Consider the following 22,106-nt stretch of genomic DNA (forward strand, 5'->3'; position numbering starts at 1 on the left):
TCTTTTAAGTAAAGTTCTATTATTATAATTCATTACATTTGAATCCTGGACATCAGTGTTCAAATAAGTTAGAATTTTAACAGATCAGAGACTTTCAGTATATTAATAATGCTAATTTTCTTTCTTTACCAGATACTGAATGTTTTTGTACTACTGTGTATAAAGAAATCTGTGAAAACTACGGAAAGACCTTCACTTGGGAGTTGAAATCTTCAGTTATGGGTAGAAGACAATTGGATGGAGCAGAGATCATACGAAATATCCTAGGCCTTCCAATCACCAAAGAAGAAATAGTGAATGAATGTGAAATTAAGCTGAAAAGCTTATATCCCACGTGTGCATTGATGCCAGGTTGTATTTCAACTATTGAAATATGTAGAAACTGTAATACTTAATACTGTCAGTTTTAATAATTGTCTACAGATCTTTTCCCCCTTATATATGGCTGTTTTCTGTGTGCCATGGATGGTTTGAAGGAACTTTGCCACTTTAATGAAACATTATATTGAGTCATCCTGCAAGAATAGAGGAATAAATATTGTTCAATAATCCCATTGGTATTGTGATATAAAGACAAGTACATAACACAGAATATTGTTTTACACTTCCTATTATGTGATGTTATTGAAGATGGAACATATTAATGCTGTTACTGGGACATTCACAGAGGACTCCATAAGTTCATAGACAGGTGACCATTCCTAGCTGAGCACTTTACCCCCCAGGCTGTAGATAACCAAGCATACAGACCCTATATCTTTCTTGAAATGTTTAAGTTATCTTTCCCCCTATCTCTGAGCACTCAGGTATGGCAGGATCAAGGAGTCTAGGAAAAGAAAGTTTGAGGTGACATTTTGTATTTTCCGCCTTCTCCAAAGGCAGGGGGGGGGGGGACTTTTAGATAGAAACATCTTTTATGTCATTTTCTGCCACATTTTCGAGACATGGGAAACACCTCAAGTGCCTTCCACTGTTTCTGCCTAGTGCAAATGAGAAAGCATTTTAGAGGACTAGCTGAGGGAAGCGAAATACTGGTGACTCAGTAAGTGCCTGGCCTGAAAACAACCCAAATCAACAGTCGCTTTTAGTCACACCATGTAGTGCTGAATAGTCTCACTAAGAAAGTAATAAAACATTGTCCTTTTAACGTATTTCTTTGTTTCTTTGTTTTTTTATAATCACTGCCACCCCAAGTCATGCTGGCTCGTGGCAGTTTATAAAAAAAACATAAAATACAATTACAAAATATACAACCCTATAACCAGTGGCAAAACCCAGCCTAAAACCTCCCCTCCCTTCTTACGCACACCTAACCATAGCACATTCAGTCCTATACTGCAGTTCTGGAGGGGGACTCCTGCCCAGAGAACCAGCACATTGGGCCTATACAGAGAGGGACTGTCAGGAACCAAGTGGTTGAGGCCCCCACAGAATTACTATACAGACATCACTTGTGAGCTCTAGGTTGAAGCTTTAAGCAAAAGTCCTTTATTGGAGAAAATTCAGGATCTACACTTTGCATATGCTCACAGGCAAGAGTCTTGACAGAGACACCGGGATTGGGGTTCACATAGATTATATACCTGGGCTTGAAGAGGGGAGCAGGGAATAGGTTTTTGGTGGGAGCTTGAGTTCACACAGGAAAAGAGCAGTAGTGTTCTCTGATCTCAGAGGTGCCTGTTCCTTTGGCCATCTGTTATTTAAACTACTTAGCAGGAGAAGGCAACCTTGAAGAGGAATGATAAGAAGGTACAGTGGAATAAACCTTTGAAATGCAGGGAAAGGATGGGAGGGGCACAGCGGAGAGGACCCATGGAGGCGCCACAACCAAGAGGGAGATCCTGGAGCTTAAATGAACAAAGAGAAACAAAGGACGGGGGTCAGGAACTATGCGGTTCATGACAGGGACCCAATCTTCCTAGCCTGGCCTCAACCAAATGCCTGACAGAAGAGCTCCATCTTGCAGACCCTATGGAACTGTGATAGCTCCGTCAGCGCCCTCAGCTCTTCCAGGAGCTCATTCCACCTGGTTGAGGCCAGGCGTGCCTCCCGGGGACTGGGGACCACATACAAGTATGTAAGCAGAATCCTAACATTTAAAATCATTGCCCCCATTCATTTTTCCCTTTTTTGCTGGCAGAATGAGCCCCTGCTGACAGGGTGGCCTCAAGCAGCTTCCTGGGGAATAAAAGTACAGTTCCATATGGCAATGATGACCCTCAAGGGCATTTAAATTGGGGTTGCCCTCAGGCATCTCCCCTGCCCTTATTATTATGTAAAACCATGAGAGAGGAGATTATACCCACCCTCTACTTGCCAGGAAAGCCACTACAAGAAATCTGGGCCTTCAAGGCAGCTAGGAAGAAGACAATGAACACACACACCCAGTAAAGGGAGGAGAAATTAATGACAGACAAATAAGAAGTGGGAGAGATCCAGGTGCCTGAAGAGTCCCAGAACTTTTTAAAGTCTGAGGCCATAGAAGTATCTACTACAGGAATATTTTACAAAAAGTTGAATAGGTATATTCTGTTTTGCTAGAAAACAAGACTTTATGTTTGCTTATTTGGGTGCTAAAAGGGCAGAGATGGAAACCTATTTAATAGTGCCACAATCAAGATCAAATATTCCAGTATGAAAAATATTATTACATGGCTAGCATCTTATCTTTTGAACTGCGTTTGAACTCATGTCATCTAAAATCAAAAGTACATCTTGAAGGATTTATTGTGAATCCACATACATGTATGCATATCTTGAGAAACTGTATTTCATTTAATAATTGGTAATTGTTTAGTTTTGTTTAAATGTAGTTTGTAACTATTAAGCCTGTCCTGGTTGTCCCAAGTAGAAGCCGAGAATTACATAGTCTTCTATCAGTTACACAATATATATTTGTATAGTATTATTAACTACAAATAATAATTTATTGTAATAGTTTAAAATTGTTTCCTATCAATTAATTGGGATATTATCATTAAAGTCCCCATTTTTGTTATAGATAAGCTAAATTACTGCTCTAAACGTTTAGCCATTATCTTTAAACAGCCCGTGGCGCCACGGGCGCCACGGACTAATTCATTAAGCCCCCTAGAGGTGGGCTTTGTCCGTGATGAGGAAGGGTCCGGGTTGGACCCTTCCTCACGACAGACAATCGGAGGGACCAATCGGCAGGCGCGAAGCGCCTGCCGATTGGTCCCTCCGACTCCCAGCCTGAGCAACTGCGAGCCGCGCGCAGCGCGGCTCGCAGTTGCTCCCGGACTGACGCGGCGAGAGGCGCAAAGCGCCTCTCGCAGCGTCAGACTGCCGCCCGAGGGAACCCCCAGCAGTCGCGCGAAGCGCGGCTGCTGGGGCTTCCCTCCCTGCCGGTCTGACGCGGCGAGAGGCGCAAAGCGCCTCTCGCAGCGTCAGACCGCCGCCCGAGGGAACCCCCAGCAGTCGCGCGAAGCGCGGCTGCTGGGGGTTCCCTCCCTGCTGGACTCACGCGCCTTCTCCCCTTTCAAAACCCCTTTTTATAAAGGGGCTTTGAAACTAGTTTAACAATATTTGACTTATCACTGGCCAAGATTTCTTGATAAGTTAAATGGCTAACTATTTCTAAGCCAGCTTGTGAAGACTGTGACTCTGATTAGATAGGTAACCATCTGAGCAATGTTTAAGATTGTGATCAGAGATTCTGGTTAGCCAGGAAGCTATCTGAGTGATGTTGAGGACTACTGTTGAAGATTCTGGTTAGCTAGGAAGATATCTGAGTGATGCTGAGCAAGGGACTCTCTTTCTCTCCTCCATGCAAATTACTTCTAAGAATCAAATTAGTTATGCCAGGGGTAGTCAAACTGCGGCCCTCCAGATGTCCATGGACTACAATTCCCAGGAGCCCCTGCCAGCAAATGCTGGCAGGGGCTCCTGGGAATTGTAGTCCATGGACATCTGGAGGGCCGCAGTTTGACTACCCCTGAGTTATGCTTTGCAGGAGGTTTAGAATAGGAGTTCTTAGAAATCATAAATATTCACTATGCTCCTCTAGTTCTACTCAAGCAAATATATAGTACATGTTCATACCTCTTTGTTTCACAGGAGCTGAAAAACTAGTCCATCATCTGCATCAACACAGTATACCCATAGCTGTTGCCAGCAGTTCATCTCGAGAGCCATTTGAGTTAAAAACGCGTCAACACAAAGATTTCTTTAAATTATTTCACCATGTTATGTTGGGGGATGACCCTGAACTGAAAAATGGCAAGCCAGCACCTGACATATATTTGATTTGTTCGAGGAGATTTAAACCACCACCACCTCCCGAAAAGGTAGAAATAAATATGATCAATGGAGATGATGATAAATAATCCATATTATGTTTTGATTTTGTTTCTGGACAGTAATTCCAAGTGGGCTTTGATAGTACATAACTATATAGGTATGGGAATTGTAGTCCATGAACATCTGGAGGACCACAGGTTGACTACCCCTGTTGTAGAGGACTAAGGATGTTTCACTATTCCCAGTGAACTGGATCCATAGAACTAAATTTAACTTACATATTCCTTTTCGTAGAAATATATCTGATGAAAGGAATGTATTAGTATAGGTTACTTGCTCAACTTGAAAATATATTCGTGCAAGTTTATAACAAAATTGTTTTGTGAAAAAATTAGAATGCACGGAGATGTAGTTAGTTATTTATTACGGTCCAGCATATATACGAAGATATCCTTATGTAGAAACAATTTTTACAGATTTTTATAGAACTTTGGATTTTTGAAATGCTATAGTGGGTTGTTGAGCAATGCACTGATGTTTGTAGTAAATTAGGGAATGAAAATATTGTGCATTTTAAAATTTTGCGTTTACCTTTTTGTTTCATCACACTTCCCTTGTTTTTAGTATATCATAAGTAAACAATTGTTTTTATGAGTTAAATACTGAATATAGTGACATAGAGTGTTACCTGAAGAATGCAAGCTTCTTACAGTTTTATATATTTGAAAGTATTCCATTCCATTCTATGGGAATAATTTTATGTGTATTTCCAGCGGCGGGTGATTTGTGGCACTTGGGCATCCCCTCCATGGCATGTGTGCTGGAGAATCAGCATTGCCACCAGCCTAATGGACCAGTGGGCTGGGCAAGGCAGCATGGTCCACATCGCTGTGCCACCAGGGAGCATCTGGCGACGAGGCAGTCATTGTGCCTCGCTGCCAGCTCCTAGGGGCGGGCAATCCATGGATTGACCCAATCCAGGTACGCCCAGCTTTGCTTGGCATTCCCAGATTGGCCTGTGCTGCCAGAAGCAGTGTCCGGACACCGGACATGACCTGGACACTGACTCGGACAGCGCTCTGCCCTTAGTGCCTTTTCAGAAATATTAAAGGCACTAACTAATGGTTAAGATTTATACTTTAAGATTTGTAAATTTACAATAGTGTTTGACAAATATTTAAGCACTTTTAACTGAGGTTGCAAAAATGATTTTCGAATGGCCCATCTCTTTGTGAAGGATGAAAAGAAGGTATAAATGTTATTGATATTGCCAAAACAGTTCAGTGCATCAAGACAGCAATCAAGAACTGAACAACCCACCAAATTTAAAGAGTGACCATATATGGAATAAACCTAGCAAAGGGGGAGTGTTTGATGATTTTTTTTGCTTCATACTGTTGTATCTGCCAGCCATATTTTTGGCATTATCATAAAATTGCTCTCAGCATTTTCTAAAGTCAGTTTCAAGCTCTGCAATTAACTGGTTAAACACTAAATCAGCCATTTTTTCTCCTGAGTGGTCTTTTAGCTCAAGAAAAAATTAAATACTCTCACTTGATATACTATCTTCAGGTGAGGCTCTTGCAGCTAACAATATATCTGAGCAACTTTACCAACTGCCCCTGTGGCCTTTTGCTCCCTAGGCCTAATCCTAAATTAAAATGGAATATAAAATGAAAATGACATGGGTTGCACTAGGGTTGAGTTATTGGCTTAAGACAGTATTATTCTGAAATGGAGTGCAAGGAAAATTGCTAAAGGGTTGTTTAAAGAAGTGCATTATGGATAGCATGTGTAAAAATGGCCTATGAAAGTGTCAAAAATATTATACACCATGGGCCTTTTTGCACAAAGACCAATGTTGCCAAATGTTTTCAGAATGCAGAAACGCTATATTAAATAGTGGAATTTCGTCATTCCTCATATCTTTAATTTTAGTGGAATATTGAAGTCCCAGTAGCGTTGTATTCATTCTCCACATGTTTCCGGTCTTGCTGGAATCGCAACAAAGGAAGTGAGATTTTTCTGCGCTTCTTCCTGCCCCTGTCCATCAATCAAATGGAACAGCCAATAGGCTGTTGTGTTCATGCTCCCGAAAAAACCCTTTCCCTTTAAGAACTGTTTTTTTTTAAAACACAGATACACCAGTTGCAACTAATTTTTGTTCAATCATTTTGGAAATACCTTTTTTGCTGGCATAGTAGCTGGCGCTTAATCGTTTACACGCTCCTCAAGTAAAAAAATAAATCCCCCCCCATGGGCGCAATTTGTGGCCAAAATTACGGGCAGTGTCGAACAAGAGGCTGTATTGTGCTTGGGAACTTTAAAGACACTTGCAATAGGGAGCTTTGTTTCACTGTTAAGTACTTCTGTGGACGGACTTTAGCCAGAGAAGCCTTGCTCGTTCGTTGCTTTCCCCGGTCTAAGGGGGAAAAAATGGCGATTGCTTCTCCATAAGTTTGGGGACGAGAGCAGGGGAGGGACATTCTTTCTACCGCTACTTTGAGAACACACATGTCTTTCGCTGATGTGTTGCAGCTTGTGCTTAGAGTGTAGTGGTTTTTTCAGAGGGAATCTATTTTTCCCGATTCCCCAAAAGCGCTACAATGAAACGATTTTTGCCGGAGTGTTGCAGATTGTGTGCGCCGTCATGCGGAACGTTGAATTTGTAGCGTTTACCAAAGACTTCTGATACATTTAAGTCGTGCAGAATGGCCTCATGGCTGGAAGAGGCTCTCTAGATTTGGTGGCCCTAGGCTTCAGCCTAGTTAGCCTAATGATAAATCCAGCCCTGCTTCTGATAGTGAAAACCAAAGTATAAAAACTAACTCTTCTTCTTTATCAAACCTGCATATATGTGTGTTACTCTAAATCTTGCTTCTTTAATATGTGAAGGCAAATTATGTGCTCCAGCAACACCTTCAAAGAACTCTGTCCTGCTACTGTTTTCTACATTTTGTTTCTATTTCTGACCAGTGAAGACACATTAGTTCAGCTGTGATTCTGTAATTTCCTTTTCCACAGTCTGACTTAAAAAATACTCCCCCTATCTTACTGATGTGTTAATGTGCATAGATTTATAAACATGAAACATTCTCATCTTCTTTGCTTTTGACAGTTTCCTATTGCTTGCTGCTTTTTAGAAATAAGACTTTTTTCGTCTACTCTCAGTCAGTTGTACAAATCTTATGTTTCTCTATCTATTCTTATTGTCCATGACCACTACAGTTTTAGTGATTCAGTGAACCTAGTTTTTAAATACTCCCATCCTGAGTATTATTTTACCTTTCTGGAGAAAAATGCCTTTGTCTTTGTCTCCCCAGGTATTTTGGAGGAGACAAATTTCATTGTGGGGACAGTTTTTTTGGGGAAAGAACATCCTTGTGTTTGTCTTGATTATATATTAAACTGTTAGTGTAGGACAAATTAAAATATGATTCCAAAAATTATGTTTTGTATTCTTCTTTCCATATATGTTGTTTATATGAGTATTAAGGAACAGAATTGTAAGAAGTCCATTAACAGGTCATGGGAGATAACTGATTGCTAACTATTTGCAGAGAGTTCACTATACATAGGAAGTGGGGGGAGGAGCAAATATCTTCTTTTTACGATAAATGATTACTCTGACTCAAGGATGTGCTTTCAAGACCTTGAGCACTTTTCTTGATGCCAACATGTCATTAGAATAGTAAGGTTTAATTTACAGGAACTCTCTCATAAAATGTATAAGATATATTCTGGGCTACTGCAAACAGTGAACAAATCACAAATCCTCTTTTAACAAATGTGATGTATTTTTATCTCTATAATGCAACTTTACATTATTAGATTTATAAGGATTAGTAAAACAAATAATCACACTGCTAGATCTTAAAAAAAAACTGTCCTCTAATTTATTGTTCTAGAAAGATGCCGCACAATCTGGAAAGCTATGTTGACTTCATTTTATAGTGAAAACAATCAATTATTTACCTGCTTACTGTTTATTATGCTGGATGCATTTATTATTGTGGCTCTATATTAATTTTCCTCAGCTGGCAATAAAGCTACATTTATCAACGCTTACAAAATATTTATCGCATGAAGAGGGCAAAGTATCTTATTGAATATGAGTGCAGCAAGCAACACCCATGAATTAATGCAATTATAAGATGATTGCAGACCATACTTTATAAATAGTATTGAGGAGCCAAATGTGTCATTTAAATGCTATACGACCTAGAAGTCTTGGAGTTTTTTAAAGGAATATCTGCTGCTTTTTTCAAAATTGGGTTCAATTTAAAAAATAATTATCTGGTTAGGCATGACCTATTTAATTGCGGCCTAGTTTTCATTTATTCTAATACAAGTATCAGACCATTTTTTAAAGGGGCTTTGAAAGGGGCGGCAGGCAAGAGGGCGTGAGAGGGTGGATGCGGCTCCCTTTGGCCCGCAAAGCAGGCTAAAGGGAGTGGAAAGCCCCCGCCCTTGGCAGCGGCACTGCTGCAGGAGGCTACCTTTGGCCCAGGAAGCACTATTGCCATGGTGAGAGCGCTTCCCAGGCTAAGGGTAGTGGAAGTTAATCCCCCCACACCGGTGGCAACAGGCTTTGCGGCCCGCAGGGAGGCTCCAATTCCCCCCCCCCAGCTCCCTCCCAGCAGAAGTGTACCTGCAGGCTGCAAAGCCCTGTCATTGCCTCTCTTCTCATGGGTGATAATGGAGGCCGCAGCCACAAGGCTTCTAGCAGGCATGGAGGGAGCTGGAGGGGGAGGGCCAATCAGGGTGGACCTGGACAGACAGGGCCCTGAATAGTCTCCTCCCAGGAGGCTGTTTCCCAAACATATAAGGGAGTGAAATAGTGTTAAGGATGACGTTAAAGAACTTCCTTGTTAACCAAGGGTTGTTCTACCAAGGGATATTCTTCCTAAATGTGTGCTGTCTTCCCTGATTCTAGCTTATCTAAATTTGACTTGGTAGCCATATTAGGTGCTAACAGTACCTTGCTTTGGAGAAGATGCTCATTGCTTTTGTCTTCTTGATGTTCAGCTGTAATCCTGCTTGGTACTTTCTCCTTTAACCTTTTTCAGTAGTTGTTTCACTGTTTTTGGCTAGCAATATAATGTTATCAGAATATCTTAAGTTGTTAACGTTCTACCAGTTTTCACTCTTACTTCATCTAAATTTAATCCATCTTCCTTTATATTTTCAGCATTTAGATTGCACAGATAGGAAGATAATGTACACCTTTGCCATTTAGAAAAAATCTGTTAATTGTTGCGGCTTCTTTGAAGTCCCACCTGGGGCTGCACTTGTGCACATCAGCTACAGAGAAATATTTTCAAAACTTTTAAGCTCTTTTCAGAGGATTCAGAGCACTCTCCATTCTTTCTGATGCAAACCAGCATTTTCCCAGTGAAACCAGCACATGATGTAAGCAGGAGTAGTATTCCTCCCTCAGTTCTCTCTCCATTGGTAGGAGGAAGGATGTTTTTTCTGTTTTTCTCAGACCATCTTTTTGTCACAGATTTTCTTCTGAAAATTGTTTGGTATTCTTCAGGAAATACATGAATTTAATAGCTTTTTTCATTCATTCATTTTATTTACGGTCATTGACCAGGAGTAAAATGAAAAGAAAAGAAACAGATGGCAGAACAGTATCAATTAGGCCATTACCAAATATAATAACATTGTGCAAATAATCTTATACGGAGTTTGAACTCCCCATTAATCTAGTCAGGGATCTCTGCACCTTGATAGCTATATAACAAAACTTCACTATGGTATAAGAAATGGTGATCTTCAAGTAAAAAAATTCCTAAAAATTCATCAGGGTGGTCAGGAAACATTTAATAGCTTTAAACTGACCCTTTTATTTTAGTAATTGTTATTTAAATCAATCTACTTGGCTTAAAAATCTTGAACAAATGTATACTGGCCCAACGTTACAACTTTGTCTGCCATTATTGCACTGTACAAAGTAATGTATAACTGATTCAGATAGGTAGCTGTGTTGGTCTGAAGATAGCATTGGTCTGAACAACGTTTGAGTCCAGTGGCACATTTATTCAAAGGAGGATTCCTTTTATTCAAGGAGTAAGCTTTCATGTCCATGCACGCTTCAGATACATTGAATTGGAATACATATAGGTGAGCAGCAAATTAGCACAAGCACAGCAAATGGTGTTTAGAAGAAGAAAAAGAGTTGGTTTTATATGCTGCTTTTCTCTACCCAAAGGAGTCGCAAAGCGGCTTACAGTCACCTTCCCTTTCCTCTCCCCACAACAGACACCCTGTGAGGTGGGTGAGGCTGAGAGAGCCCTAATATCACTGCTCAATCAGAACAGCTTTATCAGCACCGTGGTGAGCCCAAGGTCACCCAGCTGGCTGCATTGTGGGGGGGGGGGGGCAGAATCAAACCCAGCTCGCCAGATTAGAAGTCAGCAATCCTAACCACTACACCAAACTGGATGCAAGGACCAAAATGAAGTAATAATCTTAATTGGCCCCGTTTGTTTGGTTTAATTCCAGGTAAAACATAGTGAATGAAATAAATACAACAGTACAAAAAATAGATGACATTGATAGGCTTCCAAACTCTGATGAGGGCTATTAAGGCTGCTACTCTGGAACTTGTTAAGGTTCATAGAATGCCATCTTGGTTCTTGCACGGAAATTATTTGCTGGGGAAGGGGGTGTTGAGGTAGCTAACCTGGTTTCCTCCAGATTGTGGAAATAAATATTGTACCCAGTGTGCCCCCCCCATACTGCCAGGGATCTAGAAAGGGATCTAGAAAGGGTTGCCAATGACATTCCCCCATTTATAATCCTTTAATATTCTCAGAGAAGTTAGGGATGAGGATTAGCTAATGCCCCACCAGAAGCTGCTGCAGCTCAGAAGTGGAAAAGATCATATAAGCAATGTAAGAAGAGTTCCTAAATTCCTTTTATTTAAATGGGACACACTTCCACACAAGTGTGCTTTGTAGTAAACCATAGTTTATATATTTCCTAAAGATTCTGAGATGGTTTGTCAAATGTGTTTCAGCTTGTACCTTTCATGTTTATTTTTTAAAACATTTATATTCCTCTTTTCCCCCATATTAGAGACTCAAGATGGTTTACACTTTAAAAAAGAATCCTGAAAGTTAAACAAATACATTTATAATCCATATAATTAAAACAGCGCCAGTATTCCACATTAGGCACTAATACATTCAACCTTGTTTAAGTTAAATAATACTCCCTTACATTTACTTTCTAAGAGATATAAGGGGAAATGATTTTTGATGACATCTGGAAGTCCATTCTAGAGGATAGGGGCTAATTCACTCAGCCTGATATCTGTCTTTAATCAGTGCTTGTAAAATGCCCTGCTGTAACAATATGTGCTTTTGAGTATGCATAGAATTATTTTTATGCATCAGTGAATATCCACTGTCAAATGCCTATCTTCTCTGAAGGACTAAATGCACAATGTTCAGCCAGGCTTAAAGTCCAGAACTTCTCACTACCAAAAGGAATGAACATTAAAAACTTTGTTATCTGGCACTTGTGGGGGGGGGGGTTGCCAATTAATCAGATGTGCTAGATAGTCAAGCCCTTATCCAGAGGAATCCACAGTGACTAAACCCCACTGTATTGAAAATGCAGTAGCAACCACACTTTCATTTGGAGAGACTTCCCTTCAGCCATGAAGCCACATTATGTTGCAGACAAATGTGGGGCAGCTGCCCATATGCCCTATGGCAGAACTGGGTCTTCAAAGCTCAAGGCAGGCTAAGGATAAAGGAAGCACCCAAGCACATCACCTGTCAGAAGCCCCGCAACAGCAACTGCATCAAGCTCCCAACTACCTGAAGAGTTGGAGGGGAACGTGTTTTCACTCAAAGATGATATGGTGTCTGAGGGGGCAGAGTTTGTCGTTCAAGTGAGGTTGGTTGATTGAGCATTCTGTATGATCAAGTACTGTATAAAAATAGCTTTCATTGTACTTCACTGCAGAAGGACAATGGCCAGAGTGAACATAATACCTTGGCCGTTTTGGAGATTATCTAAATGAATTTGAGTCAAGGACAAAGTTTTGTTGTCTGTCAAACTTAGCATCCCTTTTTATGGATGCTAAGACCCAAACACTTTGAGTCTTGTGACATGGTTCAGAGTTTTTTATCCTAACTGACAGTAACTACAGACATCCACCTCCCTGGTATTAGGTGTCAATTTCTATTATTATTATTTCTATATTGGAAAAGAAAATTATAAAGAGGTGCAATGTAATTAAGGAATCACCAGTTTTAGTAACTAAAGGACTGATTAATTGCTATCACCTACCCCAGCTTTCCCAATAGCATTTTGAATCCTACCTGAAGCAACTGTGCCTGAATAACTGAATGGAAAAAGCATGATTAATTCACCACATTACTACTTCTCCAAATATACAGCTGGATCAAAAACACCCCTAATTCTTTTACAGAATTTTCAAGAGAAAAACTCACCTACCAAAATTAGGTGTCATAATCCCTATGAACGTTTCTCCATTCCATGGTAATTTCTGTCTCTGACTTCCTCCTCAGAATTTTCTTTCTTGTTTTTTCCTGTATTTTTTCATGGAAGAAAACAAGAAAAGGATTTAGTCTCTTAAAAGGCAAGACCAGATGTTTTGTTTGTAGAACAATAAATATGCTAAAATGAACTTCAACTATATATGTTGTAAGATTGCTTTTTGTTTTGACAGGTTAATAAATCTCAATTGAAAGTCTGAATGACTAGTGATATTAAAAGCTTGCATAGCTGACAAAACAATGACACTTTCTCTCCTTTTGTATGTCTTACAAGTACATCGCAATCACTTGTACTTTGTTTGCAGATCTTTGCTTAGTTTACATTTTTAGTGTAAAACACAAATTACCTTTATTGGCAAAATCTCTAAAAATAAAAAGTACTTGAATAGCTCACACATACAAAGTGCAGCTGTTGAAATGCTAACCTTCTGTTGACATAAACTCCAGAATCAGTTGTGTTAGGAAATGTAGAAAATTTAAATCTACTAACTTGATTTTGCCTGTTCTAAGAGATTTGTTTTTGTCTGTGTGTGAATATCTTTATGGAATGAATTTGTAACATGTTTCAGGTGGAACAGAATTATAGATTCGGAGGCTTTATTAAGGAAAAGAGGTGTTGTGCCAGTACTGGAAAGTTTGCTACCCTGATAGGAGACGTTTAGAACATTTTAATTACATTTTACAAATACCTAGACAAACTGTGGATGTGTGATATCATGGGCCAGTCTGCTGCCTTCTTTGAGGATGATGAAATAGAAGAATCAGGCCCAGAAACTGCATCTAAAAGCAGGTCCAGCAAAAGAGGCATCAGGAAGTGAGAACACTTCCCATACAGGCTGCACATTCTGGCAGGCAACAAAAGAAAAGGGATAGAGTTTCCGTTCCCACTGGATTCTCCTGACCAAGCAGATCATAGAAGTGGGAAAGAGCACTTGACAGCCTGAGATAGACAAAGAAGTACTGGTTTAATTGCACAAGAGTGATCAGCACTAATTCCTGGAGCAGAGTCATTACAGGAGCAGGAGTGGTAAGCAAATAAGAAGCAACACCTGGGCTTCATGAAATGAGGCAGATAAAAGGAAGCATTGAATGTGTCCCACTATATAAGCAACCTTGCTCACCACCATCCCTGTGAGCTGACCACAGTCTTGGTGACAGAACCACATGCTGCAGGAACAGATTAACTAATTAACCAATGCATTGGCCCTGCTCCAACAACAGCTCCAGCTGCACCTCCTGCACCAGTGGCCATACAACAAAGGCTCTTAGGCTCACTGGAGAAATTCTCAGGAAGTGTGAAGAAGTTATCCATGTTCCTGGCTCAGTGAAAGGTCTATATCAGGCCATGGCTATGGAATTTTCTGGGTGATAGAACTGAAGTGGAGTTCAACCTAAGCCTGTTCAAGGAGTAGGCTGCTAAGTGTTCCACCCCACTCCTTCGTAGCCAGTCCCCCTTCATACAGAAATATGATGGATTCCTGGAGGAGTTAAAAACAGCCTTCACCAACCCTGTACAGTCAAGAGAATGCCATTTGTAACAGGAGTGTGGCACCATGATGGCTTATGCTGCTGGGCTCCACCTTCTGGCACAAGACATAGCCTGGAATGAGTTGGTCCTGATGAATCTGTTCATGGATGGCCTCACAAGTGATAATATGGATGATCTGATCTGTACCAAATGGTTGTCTACTCTGCAGGAGCTTGTTGTGCTGTTTCAATGCCTGGAGACAATCACAGGAGGAGTCACTCCAGAAGACAGAGCCTCACCATCACTTTGCCCTGGTGCCCAGTCTTGCACTACTGGCATTGTGGGGGACAGAAGAGGGTGATCCCATGCAGTTGAGGGCAGCCCAGCCCCCACTTAAAGCCTGCAGAAAAGATGGAAGGAAAATCCAGGGACTATGGGGGTTCTGGTAATTTTGCCAGTTCATGCCTGGAAAAGCAACAAACTGAAGGTCTATTAAATACCTGGCCGTGATTTGCTGCAGCCCAAGTGAGCTTGGACAAGCAATCAGGCCAATACTGATATATACTCATCAAAATAATGTGCAACTCTGTTTTGATCTGGTATGCATTCCCCGATTCCTGATGATCGTGGTCATATCCTGATGGAGTAAGCACAATCCCACCATTGATTGGGCCCATTGAACCATCCAGTTGCCAACAACCAAGCCAGAGCTACCCAGAGCTGTGCACTCCAGGGTGGAAACCTGCCAAAGCACATAAGTAATTCCAACCCAGTACCCAGACTGTTCGTCTCCCTTCTCACTGTCCCTATGACCACCACCTACATCATCTTGGAGAACAGCTGCATTCTAGGCAACTACTCTGAACCATAGAGGGTGGCTCTCTGGGAACTACCAACAAAAAATTTTGGAGTGTAGGTTTATCTGTCTGTTCATCTCCCCCACTCCAACTTCAGTCCTGTTTGTCAAAAGGAGGGAGGAACTTCACCTATGTCATAATTACTGGGCACTCAAGAAGATTATGGTCTGAGTCTGATCCTTTGATCCTGAAACTGCTGGAATGGCTCCAGGGAGCCACATGGTTCACCAAGCTGGGGGTGGCGTGCGGGGTCACAATCTGGTCTGTATCCTTTGGAACCCAGTGCAGACAGTATGAGTATCTAATGCCCCAGTGATCTTCCAACAATTTATGATGTATTTTGCGACCTGCTTGATCAGTACATAATTGTTTAACTCAGCCTTTCTCAGCCTTTTTGTCATTGAAGAACCAAGAAACATTCTTCAGGCTTTGAGAAACCTCAGCAGGCCACACTATCCTGCCATACCCCCAGAAGTCACATGTCATCAGAAGTGATATCACACAGACACTCCTACCGGATGTGATATCACCAGATCATTCCCACAGCACAGGAAATGATCACAAATATTTTCAGATGATTTGTGAACAGAACTATATCTGGCCTCTGGGCTGGCTACCGATTTGCTAACCAATGCAAAATAGAGTAGTATAACCTGGTGACACCTTTCTATCAGGCCTACCCTTGGAAGCCTCCTGGCCCATCAACCTGAGGGGTATGGTGTCATGGGCCAGCCAGCTGCCTCCTCCTCTGAGGATGAGGAAATGGAAGAATCAAGCTCTGCACTGGTGGAATGGCTTCCTGAGCAGCTTGGTCAAAAGGCAGATCCAGCAAGAGAAGCATCAGGAAGCAAGAATATGGTTGTGATTGTATTTGTGCATCCCAAAGATCCCATGGAGAGTAAAAGCACCACCCTCAACTTTGAATGTGACATGAACCATTTTAGAAGAGATTTCCCCGGTTCTATGGAAGAGCTGTTCTCTTTTTCTTTCCAGATGCTACATTAAATATTGCCCATGCAGTCACATAATTCTATTTTAAATTGCTTTCTTTATAAGCCTTAACTTGAATTTTGTCTTTTTACTACTACATATCAAGCTCCCCTATCACTGTCCCCCACCCATTTATTTTTTAGTAGATACTAGCATGTGTGCATAGGTCAACTTTTTGCTTAGTTATATTGACTCATTTGCCATTCTGTTACATACTTGCCCTGTCTGGAAAAATTATTTTGAAGCTCTTCACAGTGTGAGTTTTTACTATATTGAAAAACTTGGTGTCATCTGCAAAATTGGCTACTGTGCTATTTGCTTCTGATTTACTGTATTTGCTGGCATATAAGACTACTTCCCCCCCTGAAAAACATGCCTCCAAGTGGGGGGGGGGTCGTCCTATATGCCGGGTGCACTTCAGTTGGGATAGACATAGCTGCCCATAGTGGCCTCCCGATGCCCGCCCACCTCATTCCACATACCATCCAGTATTGCACGGTATCCAGCGCAGCCGTGGTGAGTATCAGCAGCGAGACAGGGGTACCAGCCTTTTCGGCGTGACTGTCCCATTCTGCTAGGCGGGAAGCAGTGGCGCTCCGGCCCGCCCCTTGTCTCCGCAGAGCTCGCACATGCGCACTTGCGCACTAGTGCCGGTCACAGGGAGATGCAGGGGCGGGCCGGGTATATAACAAACTCTATATTTTGAGTGGAAATGTTGGAGGGTCGTCTTATATGCCCGGTCGTCTTATACACCGGCAAATACAGTACCTAAGTTCTGACACAAAGGAATGACTCTGAAGATGCTCAGACTTGTGTGAGGCCCAATCTAGACATGATGCTCTGCATATGGTAAGTGGAACTCCTCAAGTTCCCCCCCCCTAAAATGATCAGACACATGGGGGACCAACTCCAGTATGAACCACAACACAGTCTCCCCATGCTATCTTCCCAACCCAAAACAGCCTTGTGAGTCACTATTATGTCTTGTCGTAGACATATAGATACTGGTATATAAACATTACATTTTCTAACAGTTGGTACCACTTACTGCTTTTTATTGTCATATGCCATAGAACAGGTGAGTTGGGATTTTTCAGCTATACTACCAATCTTCAGGAAAGTAGGAGGTGCTGGCATGGTTAAAATTAATGTGTCTTCTTCAAGGCCATATCTCAAAGGAATTCATACATCAGGAAAAAAAATTCTGTGACATTAAATAAGCATATTGATTGCAGCCGGCAAAAGATTATGCTTTCAAAATAATAGAAATTATTGCCAAGTACAGCCAGCCAGACTCTCTCTTTTTCAAGCTAGAATAACACTGCTGTTCACCTATATGTAATTACATATTTTCACTATTTTTGCTATTGTCACAGTATTTTTCCTTTGGTCAGGAAAGTCCAGTCAATACATTGTGTGATAGGGAATGCTTTGTCATCTTGACATGCTTGAAGCTGGTAAGTTTCCCTGGGGAGTCTTATAACTGCTTCTGAGTTCAATCTTCCAAGTTAACCACAGAAAGTTGCTTAGAATGCCACTGACCTGCATGTCAAGTTGTCTAGATTGCTGCCTTGTCTCTACAGTTTCTGCTTTAGGATTTGATTATCCTGATGTTCTAAAAAACAGTGCCTTCGACTTCGTTTATGTTGAAGTTGTCTGGCCCTGCAAAATGCAAAACAAGAAACTGCTATGCTGCACATAAGAGCAATCTGTAAAATGCCTTCTTTCCCCTAAAGTCAAATGCACTGAAAGAGGGTAAAAAGAAAGCCAGTGCAGCTCTACCTATAGCTTTCCTTTGGAAAAGTGCTTGATGAGAGGGGTTGCATCAGCAGGGGGCAGCAGAACCCTCCTGGTCTTTAACTTGCTTGGATTTAGGCTTTTCTTTTTCCATTTCACCAGATATGCTTATGAAACTTTTTAGTTTCAGTTTAATGGTATAGAAATCAATTTTTCATTCCAACCTGTAAAATTCCTTTATATTTAGTTGGAATTTGCAAATTATTATCTTTTTTAGTGGTAGTGTGCAGAAGATATCTTATGTGGTTTTCTTGTAAAGAAATAAGGCTGCATCTTGAGTGGAAGCTTTGTTAGGAAGCAGAGCAGTTTGTTCTAGAGAAGTGGCAGCTGTGTGAGAGTAAAGTTTACTAGAAGTTGAACCAAGTCATGCTAAAATAAAAAATCCTATTTTTCTGTAACAAAATCTACTTCTGCATGATGATGATGGTGTTCAGTCATGTCCGACTCTTGGTGATCCCATGGCACAGCTGCCACTACAATCCCTGGTCCCTCAGCTGTGCAGTATTCTAACTGGTGTCCACCTTGATCGCGTCCAACCACTGTGTTATTTGTCATTCTGTTTTCCTTTTCCCACTGACCATTCCTATTATAATTGCTTTCTCCATTGAGTTGGATCATGATATGGCCAATGTGAGTTGCAGATTCCTGATTTTGCCTACCAATGATATATCAGATTCTATGTGTTTGTGACTTTTGCCTTCCATGGAACCTGCAGAAGCCTTCTCCAACACTAGAGTTCAAATGAATAGATTCTTCTCTTGTCCAATTTTTTCATTGTCCAGTTTTCACAACCGTATGTGGCTATTGGAAATATGATAGATCTAACTAATCCACATTTAGTAGTCAGGCTTATGTCCTTGCTTTTCCATGTCTGGTTCAAGCTCATAATTGCTGAGCAACTCGGAGTAATTCAGTGTTTTATTTCCATACTGCAATTGCCACCCATATCAATTCATGACTCAAGAAAAATGAATTCTTGAATGCATTCAATCTCTTCACCATCAGCTAGAATTATAGAATAATAGAGTTAGAAGGTATCTCCAGGGTCATCTAGTCCAGCCCCCTGCACAATGCAGGACACTCACAATCCTATTGCTCATCCACTGTAACCTGCCACCTCCTTGAAACTTTACAGAATCAGCCTCTCCATCAGATGGCTATCCAGCCTCTGTTTAAACATTTCCAAAGATGGAGAACACACCACCTTCCAAGGAAGCCTGTTCCATTGAGAAACCACTCTGTCAGGAACTTTTTTCGGATGTTTAGACGGAATTTCTGTTGAATTAATTTCTGGTTCATCCCTCTGAGGCAAGAGGGAACAACTGTGCTCCATCCTTTCTATGGCAGCCTTTTAAATATTTGAAGATGGTTATCAGATCCCCTCTCAGTCATTTCCTCTCCAGGCTAAACAGACCAAACTCTCCCAACCTTTCCTTATATCTCTTCATCTCCAAACCTAATCATATTAGTTGCCCCCCCCCCTCCAGTTTGTCTACATCCCTCTTCAACTGTGGTGCCCAAAACTGAACACAATACTCCAAGTGAGGCTGAATCAGAGCAGAGTAAAACAGTGCCATCACTACCTGTGATCTGGACATGATACTCTGTTTGATACAGCCCAAAATCCCAATTACCTTTTAGCCACTAAGGCACACTGCTGGCTGATGTTCAATGTATGGTCTACTAAGACTCCTTTTTGCCAAGGCAAGTCTCCCCCATCCTATATTAGTGTATAAGATTTTTCCGACCTAAATGCAGAACTTTATGTTTGTCCGTATTGAATTTCATTTTATTCAGTTTATCCCAGTTCTTGAGCCTGTCAATATCATCCTGTATCCTGATTCTGGCTTCTGTTGTGTTTGCTATCCCTCCAAGTTTAGTATCATATGCAAATTTAATAAGTACCCCCACTAATCCCTTATTCAAATCAATTATAAATACATTAAACAACACAGGTCCCAGGACAGGTACCTGGGCCACTCCACGTGTCACTCTTCTCCAAGAAGATGCTGAACCATTAACACTTTGGGTACAATCTGTCAGCCAGTTATTGATCCACATGACAGAATTAGGATCCATACCGCATTTTACCAGCTTGTCAACAACAATAGCATGTGGAACATTATCAAAAGCTTTACTGAAATCCAGATAAACTACTTCCATAGCATTCCCTTGATCCAGCAATATAGTCACTTTCTCAAAAAAGAGATAAGGTTGGTCTGATATGACTTGTTCTTGTGAAACCCATGCTGAGTCTTAGAAATCACAGCTCTCTGTTCCAGCTGCTCAAGGACTGACTGTTTGATGATTTGTTCCAAAATTTTGCCAGCTACAGATATTAAGCTGATAGGTCTGTAGTTACCCGGATCCGCCTTTTTCCCTTTTTTGAAGATAGGGACAACATTTGCCTACCTCCAATCATCTGGCACCTCACCTGTTCTCCAAAAAGTGTCAAAAATAATTGACAGAGGTTCAGTGATGACATCTGCAAGTTCTTTTAGTATCCTTGGATGCAATTCACCTGGCCTAGAAGACTTTGTTTCATTTAAAGAAACTAGGTGTTTATGGATTGCCCGCACAGTGATCCCAGGCCACCATTCCCATCCCCCATGTTGTGATATGTTTTTACCACACTGGGCACAATTTCCCTCACAAGAGAAGACTGAGGAGAAACAGTTGAGCAGTTCAGTCCTCTCTTCATTATCTGTTATAATTTACCTTTCTTGTCCTCGCAGTGGTCCTACGGTGTTCCTACTCTTTTTGTTACTTGAGTCCTTGCTTTCATCCACACTAACGAGCTGTGTCTCATCCTTTCTTCCCTTTTACCATATCTGACCTCAATTAAACCTCTCCCTGTCTGTGTAGCTCTATTATACATACATTGTAGCTCTATTATACATTTTTGTTTGACAGATTAGGAATTGAATTTTATAAAGGCAGGGATAGGAAATACTTCAATTGTGAAACATTGTCTATATGTTCAGCTAAACTTTCATAGTGAATCTTTTAAATAGTTAAGTCACTACATCTCAACCCAAGATTATGTTTTAGTACTGAATAAAAATCTGTCCTATTTTGGGTGGAACAATACCCTTTTTAATATTTATCACTAATCTTTAATATATTGTCTCACAGATAGTAAGTGCTATTACCTATGCATAATGACTAGTAACTGTAATGGTTCCTTGATATTAACTTTACCTCTTAGATTCATAAAATTCTCATTAAAAGAAAGTTTGAACTGCTGTAGCTAAGGATGGAATCTCACTGAATTGTAAGCCCACTACATGAGTTTTCAGAAGTTTTTGAAATCAAAATCATTCACATTTATTTAAATCTTCATTAGCTAAGGCTGAGCTGGTCCACTAGTCATACACTTTTTTTTTGAAAAACGTCTGAGGAACATTAGATAAATTGCTTCAGACCAAGGGGCATCACATGCTGAATAAAATAGTAATACCAATTCTGTACCTGAAATTGTCTGTGTTGAATACAAAGCCCAAAGGGAAAAGCAGATAGGAAAGTGAGGATCCAAGTACAAGTACAAAGCTGACAATAAGGAATCATGCTTTTTTTTTTAATTTAAAAAAGTTAAAAGAGTAAAGGAGGATGAAAACAGCTGCAATAAACAAATCCAGATTCCTGACCTGAAACAAATAGGATATACGGCTTTATCTGCCACCTATCATGAAGTCTAAAAAGCTGGCCCACAGAATATGAACCATTTTCTGCCATGCCTGTGGTTTTTGCTGGAAAAAAGTTCATAGATTTAAGACCTAACTCCTTGATCGGTTTACACCAATGCCTGCCAGTTATTTTTGAAAAATCTAAATCTTACTGTTCTCTGATGCTTCATATACTGGGACTCAGTGATTTAGATAATTGAAAGGAAATTTTCATTACACCCCAATAAAACAGATCACGAGCTTGCCTGTATTGCTAAATCTAAAGGGAGAGGGAAGGCTCAGAACAACTTCTCAGTGATAGTTGCTTATTTATTTACTAGAGGCTGGGCCCGTTGCATTCAGGAATACAATGAGTGCTAGATTAGGGGGGTGGAGTGCTAGATTAGGGGGGTGGACCTGGAAAGGCTGCAGGCAGCTATGGAACTCACTGGCAGGGGCAGCTCTTACATGGCAGGGATCTGCAGCCTCCAAGCCTCAGAGGCAAGGAGAATGGGGTAGTCAGGTTTGG

At 40.9% G+C, this 22,106-nt stretch overlaps 1 protein-coding gene across 1 annotated transcript in view; it reads left to right on the forward strand.

Annotated features, from left to right (window-relative positions):
- PUDP (pseudouridine 5'-phosphatase) overlaps positions 1–22,106 on the forward strand; it is a 56,512-nt gene that overhangs the window by 18,241 nt on the left and 16,165 nt on the right. The window contains exons 2-3 of the mRNA XM_077343300.1: positions 133–351; positions 4,078–4,307. Coding sequence (XP_077199415.1) covers positions 133–351; positions 4,078–4,307 — 449 coding nt within the window. The remainder of the gene's footprint in view (positions 1–132; positions 352–4,077; positions 4,308–22,106) is intronic.

The sequence above is a fragment of the Paroedura picta genome, chromosome 6 (genome assembly GCF_049243985.1).
Source record: "Paroedura picta isolate Pp20150507F chromosome 6, Ppicta_v3.0, whole genome shotgun sequence".
Classification (NCBI taxonomy): domain Eukaryota; kingdom Metazoa; phylum Chordata; class Lepidosauria; order Squamata; family Gekkonidae; genus Paroedura; species Paroedura picta.